The sequence below is a fragment of the Vanessa atalanta genome, chromosome 24 (assembly GCF_905147765.1).
Source record: "Vanessa atalanta chromosome 24, ilVanAtal1.2, whole genome shotgun sequence".
Taxonomy (NCBI): domain Eukaryota; kingdom Metazoa; phylum Arthropoda; class Insecta; order Lepidoptera; family Nymphalidae; genus Vanessa; species Vanessa atalanta.
The window spans coordinates 30537-48204 of NC_061894.1; the positions used below are offsets into that span (position 1 = coordinate 30537).

Below are 17668 nucleotides of genomic sequence, written 5' to 3' on the forward strand. Positions count from 1 at the left end.
CTAGGCGAAAAAATATAACGGAGTGAAAAAAAATATATAAACGATGAATAATAAAAAAATATATATAACATAGTTGTTGTTATTGCCTTTCGTTTCACTCAGAAGTGGGATGTGAAACGTAATCGCCCTGACGAGACTGTTGGCAATAAAGTCCTTCCGCCTGGGTGGCATAGGGAAGAACGAAATGATTCTAGTGAAGATGAAGAATCTCCGCCACCGCTCACTATCAAAACTACTGAAATATTTACTAGAAAACGAAGTTGATAGGGCGATACGGCAACCCAATCAAGAAGTCTTATCGCTCAGTCATTTCAAAGGTCATTGTGCAACGTCTCTTTTTCCGGAAATTGATGCCGAAGAAGAAGATTGTACATTAACGGCTTGGATAAAAAAAAATATTAGTTATGGTATATTCACGGTTGGAGTGACGACGTAAAATCATTTCATCTATAAGATAAACTTCGTTGTCGAGTCCGTAAATGGTATAATCGTCTTGATGAATCGTACCTACTTGGGACGAATGGAAGCGTATGTTGATTAGAGCTTTTCCCAGACAACGTGACTTCAGTGCATTATTTGATGAAATTATTACTAGGAAGAAGCTGCCGAACGAAACAATGACTAAATATTACCAACATGAAATCGAAATGTACTTTAGCTGTAACTTATCTGACACCGCAAGCGTTTCACGCATAATTAGAGGCGGCTTAACATCTTCATTGCAATCTAACGAAAATGAAAATGCACGTGCATTTCAATGCCAGCGTCCGATTGAATTGTACGAGGGTTTCCTTTGTGCTCTTGTCGATTACCGTTCACCTATATTCGAAGCAAAGGACAAGCCAAATAGAGATGCTAAGCAGTTGCCAAACCTGGACAAGAAGATAAAATCTGAATTTGATCCCTGTCCGCGTTAGAAGAAGACCTGGCCACATCTTACGAAATTGCTCATTATCTGATCAACGGTTTTGTTTTAAGTTTGGTTTACAAGGTCATATCGCTGCCCTAGCTTTTTAACTACCCAAAATAAATTATATGTCGATTCGAACAGCAACATTAAATAAATCAAACGAGTGCAAAATTATAACGAGTTTTACAAAAAGGTTGTGAGAGTAAACTGATTTTTCTGAAATCATATACAGATACGGGAAGCCAAGTGAATGATATAAATACTCAAATTATTAATATACTGCCGCTTAAGGTTATATACATATAATACCATCATGTATTTTTCTAAAAGGCTTTTCTGGAGGCTTACTAAGAGGCCGCGGTGAGGTAGAATGTGATCTGGAAATCAATAACATTAAAGTAAGATTTACCGTACATATAGCAGAGACTGACATGCAGAATATTCACTTATTGATCAGCCAACCAGTTATTAATGCTGATCGCATGTCACTTGTGGTGACTAATAAGACGGCATCATTAAGATTGGAACTCGATCCATTAGCAGAATTTCAGGCGATTGAAGATGTCCAGAAAATTAGGTTGGTGACAACAAACAATGAATCCTTACCACCTGGTACCTCTATCATCAAAGTTCGAGTTCCAGGCAATGCCAAAGGAAATAATGTCTGCACAACAACGCGTCATTTTGAGTTGCAAGAAGTATCCTACTCATTACCGGCAACATTGCTGCGAGGCGGTGAGGGTTACTTGAAGATTATTAACACTGGTATAATGAACGAAAATTGGGAAGCAGACGAGATTCTATCAAGAGCAGATAGCTGTGTTGAATCTGCTAATTAGCCAAGCCGGGTAAGAACAGCCAAGCCATTACTATCTAAATTGCGTAATATTTTGCCCAATCATAAGCCAAACTGTTTAATGACTAAAGTTTTAAATTCATACGGTTCTACACTTCTGTTTGCCTCCGTCTTCCTCACGAATGACATAGATAATAATAGTATATAGTGGGGCAGGTATAGTTAAATCAGTATGGGGAAATCATCAATCCATGTTGAAATATGCTTCTCCAGTTATTATAATAGGGAAAAATAACGGGGATATTCGGTTATGTGTTGATTATCGTGCTCTTAACGCTATTACTATAAAAGAAAGATATCCTTTGCCAAATATTGACGATCAGATTTCAAAGTAAGCCGGTAATATATATTTTACGAGCCTTGATATGGCTAAAAGTTATCATCAATTGTTAATTGCACCTGAAGACACTCATAAGACTGCTTTTATTACACCTCAGTGACATTATGAATATCTGCGTGTGCCGTTTGGTTTAGGAAATGCACCGTCAGTCTTTATACGAACGGTCAATAAAATAGTTAATTCAATACGCTGTACACAAATGTCGCAATCTTTATAAAGTGACGTTTCAGCAAATGAGATTCTTGCCCTCTTAGAAGATTGATTACTAACTTCCGACTGATTTTGATTCCGGTATAAAAATGTAAGCATCCGTAGTTCAAAAATTACATTTAGAAAATTTAAAATTATATATAAAAAGTGTTTTTTTTGCAAAACCAAGTGACTTTTAGGCCATTAAATTTCACATGACGGTTTGCAACCAGTAAAAATCAAAGTTAAAGGCAGTTTCACAATTTTGTGAACCTAGAAATGTACATGAAGTACGTCAGTTTATGTCTTTGTAGATACTACCGAAAATTTATATATAAATTTGCAGTTATAGCTCGCCCTTTAGCAGAATTAACTAAGAAAAATGTGCCGTGGGCATGGAGTGATAAGCAGGTTGCTAGTTTTGATAAGTTAAAGAAACATTTGTGCTCTAAGCCAGTTTTAGCTTTGTATGATCCAAATTTAAATGCATACAAATTAGAAGTAGTAGGTATATTGTTACAACACCAGTGCGATAGTAGCCTGCGTTCCGTTATGTATATTGGCCGAGTGACGTTTAAGGAAGAAGCTATGTATCATAGTTATGAGCTTGAAACACTAGCCGTTGTTGAATCCTTGTGTAAGTTTCGGTTGTATACTGTGGGCAAACACGTAAAGGTGGTCACAGACTGTACCGCTATCCATGCCACTCTTACAAAACGCGACATGATTCCCCGCATTGCAAGATGGTGGTTGTAAATACAGGAAATGATATTAGTGTAGAATGTAGACCCGGCGAAAGCATGAAACATGTAGACGCGTTAAGTAGGAATCCAATTGACGCTGTAAATATTAATCGCTTAGAGTTACTGATTGGTTTTATACTGTTCAATATCAGGGTTCGAAATTGAAAAATATTATCGATCAACTGAAACCCGGATCAGCAGGACCCGATATTGTTAATAGTTATGTGCTGTTAGAAGATATGTTGTATTGGAAGGCGTTCACTGGTAATAGACTCGTAGTGCCTGGAGCAGCTAGATGGAAAATTGTACAAATGCATCATGATGAGATAGGACAGGTAGGGTGTAAGGGGTTACAAAAATTTTACTGGGCTGATGTCTGCAGATTCACTGCTCTCCTATCGTAGTATAGCTCCTGCATCTGACAGTGCAAGCAGCTCTGGTAACCAACTAGAGACAGGAGATCTGATTTATTTACTAGAAAGCTAATCAACATTGTGTGCCCCATTGCGGGAGCAATTGTTACAGGATGGCCGATTGTAACGCTATATGCTAAACCGAGCCAAGCCAAGCCAAGCCAAGCCAAGCCAAGCCAAGCCAAGCCAAGCCAAGCCAAGCCAAGCCAAGCCAAGCCAGGCCAAGCCAGGCCAAGCCAAGCCAAGCCTTAGAATTGAATAGCCGACCCAGTCTTTTCCGAACGTTACTCATTAACAATTATGCAAAAGGGATTGTTGCCTATGGCAACCGATAACAGAAAAGAAAAGACGGGGTCGCTATAGCAACTAGGCGAAAAAATATAACGGAGTGAAAAAAAATATATAAACGATGAATAATAAAAAAATATATATAACATAGTTGTTGTTATTGCCTTTCGTTTCATTTTGTATTATAAGATTTGTTTAAAATTACAGTAAAATTGCCGGATCGTTGTGCGGTTAGTCAGTCGTATTCGAAATAGAATGTAGGGAAGAGGAATTATACATTAATTAATAATGATCGTAACAATAAACACAACGAAACTGAATATTCGCGCCATTAGAGTTTCCTCCGCAGCTGACGGACGAATGGTCGCGGGACTCAGCCGCGGACTCGCCGGGGCACGTGACGTAGTATTTGTGAGTGAAGTCGTTATAACAGCTACGAATTCATCGTTGCGAAAGCGATCTTTTAGAATCTTTTTTCGTTGATTTTTTGTCGTTTAGAAACGTGAGTTGAAAACGTTTTCACGCGACAGTAAAAAGTTATATACGCACGGACGATTCAACGTGTTTGAGCCAGAAATTTCGTTTTGTCGTACCCTGGCAGCAGATGATCGTGTCATCGTTCGTGGACGTGCTGTGTTACCATTATTGAGTTCCAGTGCGGAAGACAGTTGAGTCTAAAGCTCTGTCGGTACGGGCGGATAGGAAGCTTAATATTGTACTAAACCTATTATTATATCAATGCTATTATACTATTTTGAAATAGTATTTTATTATATAATATAATAATAAATATAATATATTTTTATATTTTAACAATGATGCGCTTTGCCGTATCACAATCGTCGCCGTTAAAGCGCTTCAGTCGTCGCAGAACTGCGAATGTAATGGTATGTTCCTAAATGTAATATTTTCCTTATCTGTTGTCAGTTTTACTAAGAATTTTAAAGTGTACGTGGTCAAGGTCACCAATGACTGATATTTATACATTTTATTTCAAAGTGTAGAATTTATTTTTATTACTAATAGTTATTATAATCTTAATTATAATTCTGAAATGATGATTAGTAAGTACTATTTAAATAGCATGTTCATTGTTAAGAAATATTTATTATTAAGTTATCATAAATAAATAATTAATTAAAACATTTAAAATATATTAAGTCTCCGTCTCCGTCTCCGTCTCCGTCTTACGAATTTATGTTAACCACAAAAACAAAAACTAATTCAGACAAAATGAATTTTGGATAAAACACACTAACGAATATTTACGTTAAATCGCGGTCGAGTCCGCACATGCTGTCTTGTACTTTTATTTTTAAAATAGTTTAATGCTTTATTGACACAGAAAAATATTAACAGGGATTCTTGAGTTTTTAAATAAGCTCTTTTAGGAAATCGATACACGATTGAAGAAGCTTTGAACAATAAAAAAAACAGCAAACTTTTATAAAAATAAATCACATTTTCTGTCTTTGACCACTTTAGAACTCATTTTTAGAGTTCCGTACCTAAAGGTTAAACGGGACCCTAAGACGGTTTTAATAGCACGGAAGCCTTCGTGCGAGAGTCCGACTTGTTGACTTGTACTTGGACGGTTTTTTTATTCGATGCTTTAGAATAAGATTGGTTCATTGAGAAATATATCATCGTGCTTAATATTTATTCAACCAAGTATTTTAGAAATCCGTTTTACGTGCTTACTAAAATAACAAAGAAATCTAAAATAAAAACTTATAATTATTATGAGCTAATCTAGAGGTCTCATTGCCATATACTAAAATAAAATACTATAGTAACTTAAAAATATATATGTACTTAGATATAACAAATATTATAAAATTATTTAATTGAAACACAAATAATTAAGGCAAATGTTCGTTATTACAAGTAATTAATGAAATGTTAACAATATATATTATTAGAATAAAATAAAATTTAGATTTATTTTATTTTATGCTGTTGTTTTATTGTTATGATATACATCTGTTGTTAGAGCTTTGTGAATTGTGTGAAAGTGAATTTGATGAAAAATCTATACCCAGTGACCGCCCTAACTCACGTAGTCATACTACAGCCAAAACGAGTGAGCCAGCATAACAGACAAGGTGGGTTATAGCACCGTAGTTCCCGAGGGAGATGATTAAAGTGATGTGAAGTGAAAAGAAAAGTCAATATTTCTTACAATACCAACGTCTCTCGGCGGCGATGGCCACTCACCTCACGATCACCGTTTGGCCACTCGTAGGCGACGACACCATGACGTGAGACAGATTTGTATATTTCAGAAGCATCAGTAAATTTAAATTTTGCTCGCCATGTTTGGAAATAACTAATTAGCTACTTTAAAAAGATCTCGTTGAAAACATGTATTATTTACTTATAGTTTAGAGTTGCGTCATTGCGCCCTAATAGTGGAACAGGATTAAAACGGCATTGAATTCTCTCAGATATTAGCGCAGTCAGGATCCTATCGCGGCGGCGCTGCTTTATGCGGTACTTTGTGCGATATTAAAGTGTTGCTAAGGCTTGAGCCCCGAGCCGAGCTACAGGACTTGCTTGAACAATTCGCACCCTCTATTCCCTCATTCTTGTAGTCGTTTGAGACGATAATCTGATGCAACCGAACATACAATCTAGAATTACTCAGAAACTGTAACACATTAAAAGTAACGAAATAAATGGATACTTGTTGACTTCCAGGCAGGATATTTTATAAACATATATAATTGTCTTTACCTAACATAACTTTGTATTTTTAATGTTGAAAAAGAGTAACTACTGAGTTTCTTGCCGGTTCTTCTCGGTAGAATCTACATTCCGAACCGGTGGTAGATTCATTTAATGTAGTTTGTAAAATGACGATTCCATAATGCTTGTAAAAGCCTACTTGAATAAAGTATATTTTGATTTTTTTTTTGCATTTTTCGATGCTGGCCAATTCGATATTTGGGGAAGACACAACACGGGTGAGCGTAGTGATCGGACCCTGTGTATAATTGTTACACTGGTTGTCGCTAGATGGCGCTGTGCGTCATTTAAATCGCGCTATCGTTTGGCTTTGCTACTTTTATAAGTAGAGATGTACTCGATTTGTAATCGTACTTGATTAGTATAAAGATTGTACTCGAATTGTATTCGTAGTCGGTCCTGTACTTGTGGTTAGTGAAATATACAGTCGAGTACCACGATCCATATCACTGGTTGTTTTATTTCAACGCCAGAGGGAGTGAGTGTTATCCCAGAGACTAGTGGATCGAACATATGGTCCTTCGAGCCGGATCAGTGACCCTAGTGATATAAGGGTTCACAACAGTTTGTGAGTCGGCATCGACGTGGTGGCGGTTTGTCATCGATGGTGTCAACCCTGGAGATTGGAGCCAGGGATTTCAGCCTGTCAGTGAAGACCAGGCAGTGACGTCAGCGTCAGGAGTGGAGCGGACGAGATCAAGCGGTGACGTCACGAGGAGACCCATGACGACACGACCGGACCAGGAGTAAGGAGTTAGTGTAGTGAGTGAAGTGTGCCGGACAACTGTGAGTACTTTTAATCTTTAAAAGGTAGTGTCAAGCAAAGTTGGACCTTAAGTCCAGAAAGAAGTTAACTTAGAAAAATTAAAGTTAGTGTAGAGACATAGGCTAATATTCGAAGAAAAGTGAACTGACGGGGAACCTATGCCCAAATTTTGTCTATGTCTCAAATTCTCAAACACTTAGAAAATTTTCGTTGTTTACATTGACTTAGAAAAATTTGTGAATTTCAACACTTGTAAAATTTTGAAGTGATTTGCATCTTGGACTTAGGAAAATTTTGTTAATAGTGGAATTGTGTGAATTATTGGTCATTGAAAATTTACCTTAAATTGGACTTGTGATATTTTATTTAACTTGGGTGTACATTTATTGCCTTTTATAATTTTTAAGTATTTGTTAAGTTTATTAGATTGTTTAAATTGTTTTAATATTATTTGCGTGTCATTAAATTATCGCCATGGAAGTATTTAACAAACTTCAGGAGAATAATAAGGAGCTTATCTCTAAAGGTAAACTCAACTTTAAGAAAGCACCTAAAGAGCGTTTGTCCGTTGCTTATGTAGAAACGCGTTTAGAGGCTTTAGAAAATCAGTGGCAATCGTTTTGTGACACACATCGGCAAATAATTACAGAGGTTAGTAAGACTGATTTAGAAACTTCCAGTTATTATACAAATTCTGTTTATGATCAAACTGAAAATTTATATTTTGATTATAAAACTGATTTAAAGGATGCTTTAAGTAAATTACAAACTAAAGGTAAATCTGTAGTAGGAACTTCTAAGTTAGAAAATGTTGAAGCTAAATCTAATTGTTTTGTTAAGTTACCTGAGATTTCTATACCCAAATTTTCCGGAAAGTATTTAGAGTGGACAAGTTTTAGAGATCTTTTTACATCATTAATTCATAACAACAGTAAATTAGATAACGTGCAAAAACTTCATTACCTTAAAAGTCATTTGTTGGGAGAAGCGGAGCAGCTTTTGAGACACATTCCCATTACAGATAAAAATTATAATATTTGCTGGACTCAGTTAGTCAATCGTTATGACAATAAAAAATATTTGTCTAATAATATTCTCAGACGTTTCATGAGCCAGAAATCTTTGCTTCATGAATCATCCGGTGCTATTAAGGAATTATTAGACAATATGAACGAATGTTTAAGTGCGTTACAGAACATAGGTGTTGATATTAGTAATTGGGATATTATTGTTATTTACATATTAAGCCAAAAATTAGATCCCGAGTCCCGAAAGCAATGGGAATTAAAGTCGAACGAAAGTGAAGGGTTGCATACCTTATCTGATTTTAGAGAATTTCTTGAACACAAATTTAGATCTTTAGAATTTTTAGACGTTAAACAAATATTAAAACCTACTAACGTAAGAACGAATGTTAATGTTGCTCATGTGGCTGGTTCAAATAATACTAGTTCCAATATTGTTAATATCACTTGTCAATTTTGTAAAGACAATCACAGAATTATAAATTGTAAACAGTTTGCTAAGGCTGAATACGACACACGCCGTAACTTTATTCAGGCCAATCGTTTATGCTTCAATTGTTTCGGTTCATATCATTCTGTGTATTCATGCCGCCAATCTACTAGGTGTAAAATTTGTAAACGCAAGCATCATTCTCTGCTCCACCCTCCGAGTGTAGTACAGGAGACGGAGAATGTTGAGTCCAATGATGGAGGTGTAGTAGTTTCAGCAACCACAGCACAACTTTGTGAGAACAAAGCTACAGTAAGTACCTGTTTTCCAAATAGTTATAGTCAAGTTCTCTTGGCTACAGCTATTGTTGAGGTAGAATCGAGAACGGGTAATACTAGTTTAGCTTATAGATGCTTGTTGGATCAAGGCTCACAGGCTTCGTTGATCACGGAGTCTGCTGTCCAAGCTCTTGGACTGAAAAAGATGCCCAACAAGGTCTACATTTCTGGAATTGGGGGTAGGAATGATTCTTTAGCTTATGCGTCAGTCGTTGAAATCAAGCTAAAGTCAATTCATAATCCTCAGTATTCTTTGGTCGTCAAAGCCCATGTTCTTACCAAGCTGACATCTTTTCTTCCCGCAAAGAAGATAAATGTTCAATTGCAGCCAGCATTAGCTCAGTTAAAGTTAGCTGACCCGAAGTTTGACGTACCAAATAAGATAGACTTATTACTTGGTGCAGAAGTATATAGCCAGATTTTAGTCGAGGGCCTTATCAAGGGTCCTCCCGGGTGTCCTGTAGCCCAGAACACTCATTTGGGATGGATCTTATCTGGTCAAATTCACTCAGATCATGTTGATTCTGAGTCGTGCCAAACTAATAGTGTCATCATCAATATGCATACCCAGTGTAATGACAATGATCTTTTGCGAAAGTTCTGGGAGTTAGAATCAGACGATCTTTCTGTTAAGAAGAAGATGCTTACTGGTGATGAACAGAAGTGTGAGGAGATTTTTAGAAACACCGTTACCAGAGATGATCACGGACGTTATATAGTGAAACTTCCCTTTCGTAATGCAAACCCAATCTGTAAGAAAGGAAATTTTAAAGATATAGCCACTAAGAGACTTTACCAGTTAGAAAAAAGATTATTAAAAAATAAAGAATTAAAAGAACAGTATACAAAAGTAATAAAAGAGTACTTACATCTTAATCACATGGAGATAGTTCCTGAAGAGCAGCGTAATAAATCGGATGTGGTATATTTGCCGCACCATACCGTAGTACGTAAGGATAAGTTAACATCTAAAGTAAGGGTTGTTTTTGACGCCTCCTGCTCTGGAACTAATGGAGTAAGTCTGAACAATGAACTCTTAGTTGGTCCACCTCTTCAGAACACTTTGAGACACATTGTTATGAGATGGCGAAAACATCCTGTTTGTTTGGTGGCAGACATCGTTAAGATGTATCGACAGGTAAAGGTGACACGGGAGGATGCAGATGACTTTCAGCGTATTTTGTGGCGCGATGATTCTGGAATAATTCAACATTATCGAATGTTACGTGTAACTTTTGGTACTGCGTCTGCTCCTTACCTTGCTGTAAGAGTCTTGCAGCAAGTAGCTCACGATGAAGGTAAAAATTACCCTGTTGCTGCGGATAAAATTTTAAATGACTTTTACGTGGACGATCTTATGACTGGCTGCCAAACTGTCGAAGAGTGCCTGAAAATAAAAGAAGATATTAGTAACATATTAAAGAAGGGAGGATTTGCATTGCAGAAATGGGCAAGCAATAAGAAGGAGTTTATGGAGAAAATTGGAAAAGGAAGAGAAGTAAAGGAGTCAAGGTTAAATATAGGAGAAGTAAAGGAAACAGAAGCTATACAGAAAGTGTTAGGACTTACCTGGAATAGTTGCACTGATGAGTTTGAATATAGTGTCCAACTACCACAACTGGAAGTACCAGTAACAAAGAGGAGAGTAATATCGGATATTTCGCGATTATTCGATCCTTTAGGGTGGATATCTCCAACTATTGTAACATCTAAAGTTTTTATTCAAAAACTTTGGATGTCAGGAATAGATTGGGACCAAGAACTACCTTCTTCTTTGTTACAGGAATGGCTTACTTACCGGTCAAATTTAGAAAGTCTTACAAATTTCCGCATACCTCGCTGGATTCACACAAATGCTGACGATAAAGAAGTAGAGCTGCACGGATTTAGTGATGCGTCTAATTACGCATATGCTGCAGTAGTATATGTCGGAGAAGTAGTCGGGTTTACAGCTTCCATCGCAGTGAAACGCAATCAATATAAATAATCTTTATTAGTTCTGTTAACAATTTATTGTCTTTTTTAAAAAATGTCTCAATGCAATATGGCGTTGCTATAACAATGCCCGTTTCTAAGGCGTCCTTTTCGAATGAATCAAACGGATATTCACAACTACAACTTTTTATAATAAATTAATGCAATTACTGCAAATTCATTCTTAAAATATAGTTTAATATTAAAGATGAATATTTATTTGGTTCTTATTATTAAATATAGCTCTTAATTAATTACAATTGAATTACTTAAAAAATAATATTTTTATTACATAGTCCGTTATGACACATTACAGGTGGCGCTACAAGACGAATCCAAATTAAGTTTTACTTACATAATAAAATATAAACATTAAAATGATAATTGACAATATACTTATAATTATTATTTTATATTATTAATATTTTAAACCATTGCCGATAAATGGCGACTTGCGCCCATACGGCCATACTGACTCCAGCGCGTCCCCTGCGCTGTTACATGTTATGATATAATTTCATACAAGGCATCGACCATGCTGGGATCTAGCCAACACACAAGGCATCACCCATGCTGTGATCTAGCCAACACACAAGGCATCGACCATGCTGGGATCTAGCTAACACACAAGGCATCACCCATGCTGTGATCTAGCCAACACACAAGGCATCGACCATGCTGGGATCTAGCCAACACACAAGGCATCACCCATGCTGGGATCTAGCCAACACACAAGGCATCACCCATCCTGGGATCTAGCCAACACATAAGGCATCACCCATCCTGGGATCTAGCCAACACATAAGGCATCACCCATACTGGGATCTAGCCACCACATAAGGCATCACCCATCCTGGGATCTAGCCAACACATAAGGCATCACCCATACTGGGATCTAGCCACCACATAAGGCATCACCCATCCTGGGATCTAGCCAACACATAAGGCATCACCCATCCAGGGATCTAGCCAACAAGACCAGGTTTAAGGATACGCATGGTGGCCAACCAGCGTTTTAGGAAGGGATATAGGATAGGTTAGGTTATGAAAAATAAATTAACACATACACGCACATATTAATTATATCATTAAATAAATCATATCAACAAAAAATGATGTTAATTACGCCATAAAATAAAACATATCAACAAAAAAAATATATATGTTAATTACAACATAAAATAAATCATATCAACAAAATGTATCATACAGTATCAACATTTCCTCATTCCTCCGCCCATATGGTAAATTCGTCCGAGTTGACAGAATCATTAAAAGGGTCTGATTGAGCTGTAGGGGCAGGCCGTAAGGCATTATGACTTACAATTTTTTCTGAACACCCACGAAGGTTAACATGTTTAAGTCTGTATCGATCATTTGCCAATATATCTAAAATTTCCATCGGGCCTTCAAATTTAGGGCCTAATTTAGTGGTGTGTCGTTCATGGCGCTGCATCAAGACGAAATCACCAACTTTACCTCTACCAAAGCGCATTTTATTATTAAGGGACCGCTCGTCCATCCGTTTTTAAGCATTTGATCTAATGTCCTCTAAGTTGTCTGTCAGTATGTCATCGTCAATTTGTAGCATTTTGATGGCAGGTGGGAAACATCTTTTACCTAATAATTATTCCATTGGATTTATTCCTGTACTTTTTATACTGTACAGTTAATAGCTAGTTGTAATTTTTGCAAAGCGGTGTGCCATGGCCTATTAGTCTCTAACGAACATATTATCTTTTAAGACTTTCATTAATCGTTCAACTCGCCCGTTGGCCCTACTAGCTCCCTTACCTATTACATAGTATTGAATCTCATATTGGTCGCAAAAAATTTTAAGCTCTGTAGATGTCATGCTTTTATCCTGATCGGCAATTAATAATAAATAAAAATTAAGTAATAAATTTTGAAAACATTTGATAGCAGTTTCGCTTGTACGATTATTGGTGTAAAGCATATGGACATACTTAGTGAAACCATTAATAAATACAAAAGCATATTCAGGTTCGTTGCATTTCCCGTTCATTCATCCGGTTATATCAGCATGAACTGTATGGAAGGGCACAGCTATTTTATCAATTGGATGAAAAGTAACCTGTCTAGCGCCCGATATCTCCTTTCTTTCTCTACACATAATACAGTTTTCTACAAACTTTCTAACTAATCTAGTCATATTAGGGACTGATACTGCTCTCGCAATTTTTCAAGGATATTTTCTCAACTAAAGTGTTGAAGATTATCATGATAATAGGATATAAGATTTTCACCAGTAATTACGTGAAACTATAATTCATTTATGTGTTTTATTATTTATCTGTACTTTACGTCTCAGTAATTTATCCTGAAGTATAACGTGAGTATCTGCTCTATTTTTGGGAATCGAATCACTATTCAATTGTTCTACAATATTAGCTAGGGTTGAATCGCGTTTTTGTTCGAGGAGTTACGTTCGTCACTTCGACGCCGGAAACAATTTTTCTCTGAATGTCCCGTACGATGACAATAACTACACTCAATAATCTTAGCATTACTATAACTACCACTGGTACCGGGATTGTTATTTGATTGCAATAAAAGAGAGTTATGCTTAGAGAGATTTTTATCTCTACAATCTCCTGACAAATGACCAGGCTTATTGCAATTGAAACATATAATTTGATCCTTTGAAGGTCCCGTAACACGTACTTTTTTAGAATCGTTATATTTACTCTCTCTATTTTCAATTTTACGTTTCCGAAATGTTTTTAAAATCGATACTAATTTGGGGAGCGATTCGGGTGTATTTCTCAACAACTCCGACCGAATAAACTCAGGATAAATACCTGTGATCAGTGCATCTACCACCTCGGCCGCGGAAGCTTCTGGTCTAACTCTCTTGAAAAGCGTCCAGGCCGTCGTAGCATATTCAGCGTAGCTGCTCGCCTGGTCCGAAGTGTAGATGCGCCATTTTTGCACATCATCTGCGTACCGGAACTCTTCACCAAACGTATGGATCAGCTCCTGCTTCACTTGCTCCCACGTCGTTGAGTGCAACGACCAGGTGTCGGCCCATATCTTGGCTCGTCCTCTCAATTGCAGAATGGCCTTCATTCGAGCTTCGTGTGGCGAAATATTCAATTTTATAATGGTTTGATCAACATTAGCGCACCAGTCCCTGATGTCATGTGATCTCTCATCAGGGTTGAACGGCGGAAGATAAAAGTCATGGTGTCGCCGCATAGTTACGATCTCCTCAGTTAATGTTGCTCTTGCAGCGCTTGTCGCAGCTGTCCTCGTAATAGATGTTAGAGGACCCATAACTTATTCCATAGTGAATATTGACTCATCCGGAGGTCTTGAAAAGTCTCGGGGCTGTGATCCCACCGCTGCTGTCGGAGAAGTAGTCGGGTTTACAGCTTCCATCGCAGTGAAACGCAATCAATATAAATAATCTTTATTAGTTCTGTTAACAATTTATTGTCTTTTTTAAAAAATGTCTCAATGCAATATGGCGTTGCTATAACAATGCCCGTTTCTAAGGCGTCCTTTTCAAAAGAATCAAACGGATATTCACAACTACAACTTTTTATAATAAATTAATGCAATTACTGCAAATTCATTCTTAAAATATAGTTTAATATTAAAGATGAATATTTATTTGGTTCTTATTATTAAATATAGCTCTTAATTAATTACAATTGAATTACTTAAAAAATAATATTTTTATTACATAGTCCGTTATGACACATTACAGGTGGCGCTACAAGACGAATCCAAATTAAGTTTTACTTACATAATAAAATATAAACATTAAAATGATAATTGACAATATACTTATAATTATTATTTTATATTATTAATATTTTAAACCATTGCCGATAAATGGCGACTTGCGCCCATATATACGTTCGCATCATAGATAAGAATAATGGAGTGCATGTGAATCTAGTTACGTCCAAGACAAAGGTATCTCCAATCAAACAAGTCTCGATCCCTCGCTTGGAACTTTGCGGAGCCGTTCTTCTTGCCAAGCTGATTTTAGAAGTTTCGGAGACGTTGGAGATTCCCAAGTCAAAAATTCATGCTTGGACAGATTCTTCTGTGGTACTTGCGTGGCTTAGTAGTCACCCAAGTAAGTGGAAAACCTTTATTGCCAATCGCACATCGGAGATCTTGACAATTTTAGACCGTAATCAATGGGCTCACGTGAAGTCTAAAGATAATCCAGCCGATTGCGCGTCTAGGGGTGTAACGGACTATGACAAACTAAGTTTATGGAGACATGGGCCATCTTGGCTAAGCGAAGTTATTATTAGTTACAACTTACATGAAGAATGCCAAGACACCAAATTAGAAGAAAGAACTCAAAAACTTTGTCATGCCGTTGATAATGTTGAACCAGATCACGAATTATTTACAAGATTTTCAACACTTCGCAAATTGATCAGAACGGTAGCTTATTTAAAACGCTACTTTACATGGCTACGTTCCTCTCGTAAATCTGTTTTTCCTGCTTACTTAACCAATATAGAATTGAAGGTTGCTTTGGATATATGTATAAGTTATTTTCAAAAGAAATATTTTGCGGGTGACATTGAAAATATTAATAGAAGTGGATTAGTAGCTAAAAAGAGTAAACTCGTGTCTCTTAATCCTTTTATTGATAGCGGTGGTTTGTTACGAGTGGGAGGACGGTTGCAGAACGCTCAATTGAGTGACATGATGAAACATCCTATTTTGATTCCACGTAACTCCCATTTGGCACAGCTTATAGTAGCAGATGCACACGAAAAGACCCTTCATGGTGGCCCACAACTAATGCTCAATTATATTAGATCAAAGTACTGGATCATTGATGCTAAGAGCTTAGTAAAGTTGCATGTTCGCAAATGTGTGACATGTATCCGTCTTGCATCTCCATTAAATCAACCCATAATGGGTCAGTTACCAGCGTCTCGAGTTACCGCTGACAGACCTTTCCGTCAAACTGGAGTAGATTATGCAGGACCTTTTGCGATGAGAACCTCAAAGGGTAGAGGTTATCGCTCCATTAAAGGGTACATATGCCTCTTTATATGTATGGCTACTAAAGCCATACATCTTGAAGCTGTCAGTGACATGACCTCTGAAGGATTTTTGGCCGCATTTAAACGTATGGTGGCTAGGCGAGGTCACGTGGCAGAGTTATGGAGCGACAACGGGTCTAATTTCGTAGGTGCTGAAAAGGAGATTAAGAAATTATTAGTTGCAGAAAGGTCTAGTGTAGCTCAAGAGATCGCTTCTTGGTTATCATCAAACGGTACTATTTGGCATCGAATCCCACCCTACACTCCACACTTTGGTGGATTATGGGAGGCTGGGATCAAATCAACCAAGCACCATCTTAAAAGGGTGATTGGGAACTCAACCCTGACGTTTGAGGAGATGAGTACCGTTTTGTCCCAAATTGAGGCTTGCCTCAATTCGAGGCCACTGACAACTTTAAGTGATGACGCGCAAGATCCATACCCATTAACACCCGGACATTTTCTTGTCGGTGAACCTCTTTTACTTGTTCCGGATGCCAATTACGAAAAGTCATCCATAACTAGTCTCCGAAGATGGCAGCTTGTTCAACGAATGATGCAGAACTTTTGGCGACGGTGGTCGAATGAGTATCTTTCGCAGTTCCTAAACCGTTATCGTTGGAATCGTCATTCTCTTGAACCTCAAATCGGGGATGTAGTTTTAGTCAAGGAAGAAAATCTTCCTCCCGCACGATGGCTTTACGGGATTATTGTTGAGAAGCATACTGGTCAGGATAATGTTACGCGTGTTGTCAGCTTAAAATTCAAAGATACAGTCATTAAGAGACCAGTATCTAAAATTTGTATATTACCAGTTAGGAATTAAGTAAGATAATGTGATGAAGGTTAGTTTATGTTTGTTTAGTTAAATGTTAAGTTTGTTACAGTAGCCATCTATTTATAATTTGTTAAGTTTAATCTATTGTTTATTGCTAAGAATTCTGTATTTTTTGTGTTGTGTAATTACTTGATAACAATGTTTATTTTATTATGAACCGTTCGGTTCATGGTGGGCGGAATGTATAATTGTTACACTGGTTGTCGCTAGATGGCGCTGTGCGTCATTTAAATCGCGCTATCGTTTGGCTTTGCTACTTTTATAAGTAGAGATGTACTCGATTTGTAATCGTAATTGATTAGTATAAAGATTGTACTCGAATTGTATTCGTAGTCGGTCCTGTACTTGTGGTTAGTGAAATATACAGTCGAGTACCACGATCCATATCACTGGTTGTTTTATTTCAACGCCAGAGGGAGTGAGTGTTATCCCAGAGACTAGTGGATCGAACACCCTGCTCATCGATAGCTTATTGGAGCATAGCTTCAGGCACATCGGTGTCGTCACACACACACAGTCCGCAACGGCTAATTTATTGTAATACTTTCATATGCTTACATTTATCGTAATTCATATCTGAGAAATAATAACTTCTATTAAAATTCCTCCTGACTAAAATTGTAGTAAGTTAGAATCGAGATATTTTGTAGCTATGGCCTATTTTGTGCGCCAAATGTTAGAAATTTGAATAGCTTTTATTTTTATCATGCAGAGTTTCATAAAGACTTTAATTTTGTAATGTACATTTGTGATAGCTACGTGGGA

The 17668-nt window shown here is 37.1% G+C and overlaps 2 protein-coding genes across 2 annotated transcripts; both read left to right on the forward strand.

Moving 5' to 3' along the window:
* The first annotated feature begins 184 nt into the window (after positions 1–184).
* On the forward strand, positions 185–12039 carry LOC125073508. The gene is made up of 5 exons (XM_047684368.1): positions 185–368; positions 832–912; positions 1241–1487; positions 8882–10990; positions 11982–12039. Exons 1-5 carry the CDS (start codon positions 185–187, stop codon positions 12037–12039), a joined length of 2679 nt encoding a protein of 892 aa, XP_047540324.1.
* A 3895-nt stretch (positions 12040–15934) lies between these two features.
* Positions 15935–16891, forward strand: LOC125073509. The gene has a single exon (XM_047684369.1). The coding sequence runs from the start codon at positions 15935–15937 to the stop codon at positions 16889–16891; it is 957 nt and encodes a 318-aa protein (XP_047540325.1).
* The last annotated feature ends 777 nt before the right edge of the window (positions 16892–17668 follow it).

Excerpts from the sequence above, each read along its gene's own strand:
- LOC125073509 (XM_047684369.1), top strand. The coding sequence starts at position 15,935 with ATGGGTCAGTTACCAGCGTCTCGAGTTACCGCTGACAGACCTTTCCGT.
- LOC125073508 (XM_047684368.1), top strand. The coding sequence starts at position 185 with ATGATTCTAGTGAAGATGAAGAATCTCCGCCACCGCTCACTATCAAAA. Across the intron at positions 369-831 it reads TGATGCCGAAGAAGAAGATT|CAAAGGACAAGCCAAATAGA; the intron begins GTACATTAACGG and ends CTATATTCGAAG. Across the intron at positions 913-1,240 it reads TGAATTTGATCCCTGTCCGC|GCTTTTCTGGAGGCTTACTA; the intron begins GTTAGAAGAAGA and ends TTTTTCTAAAAG.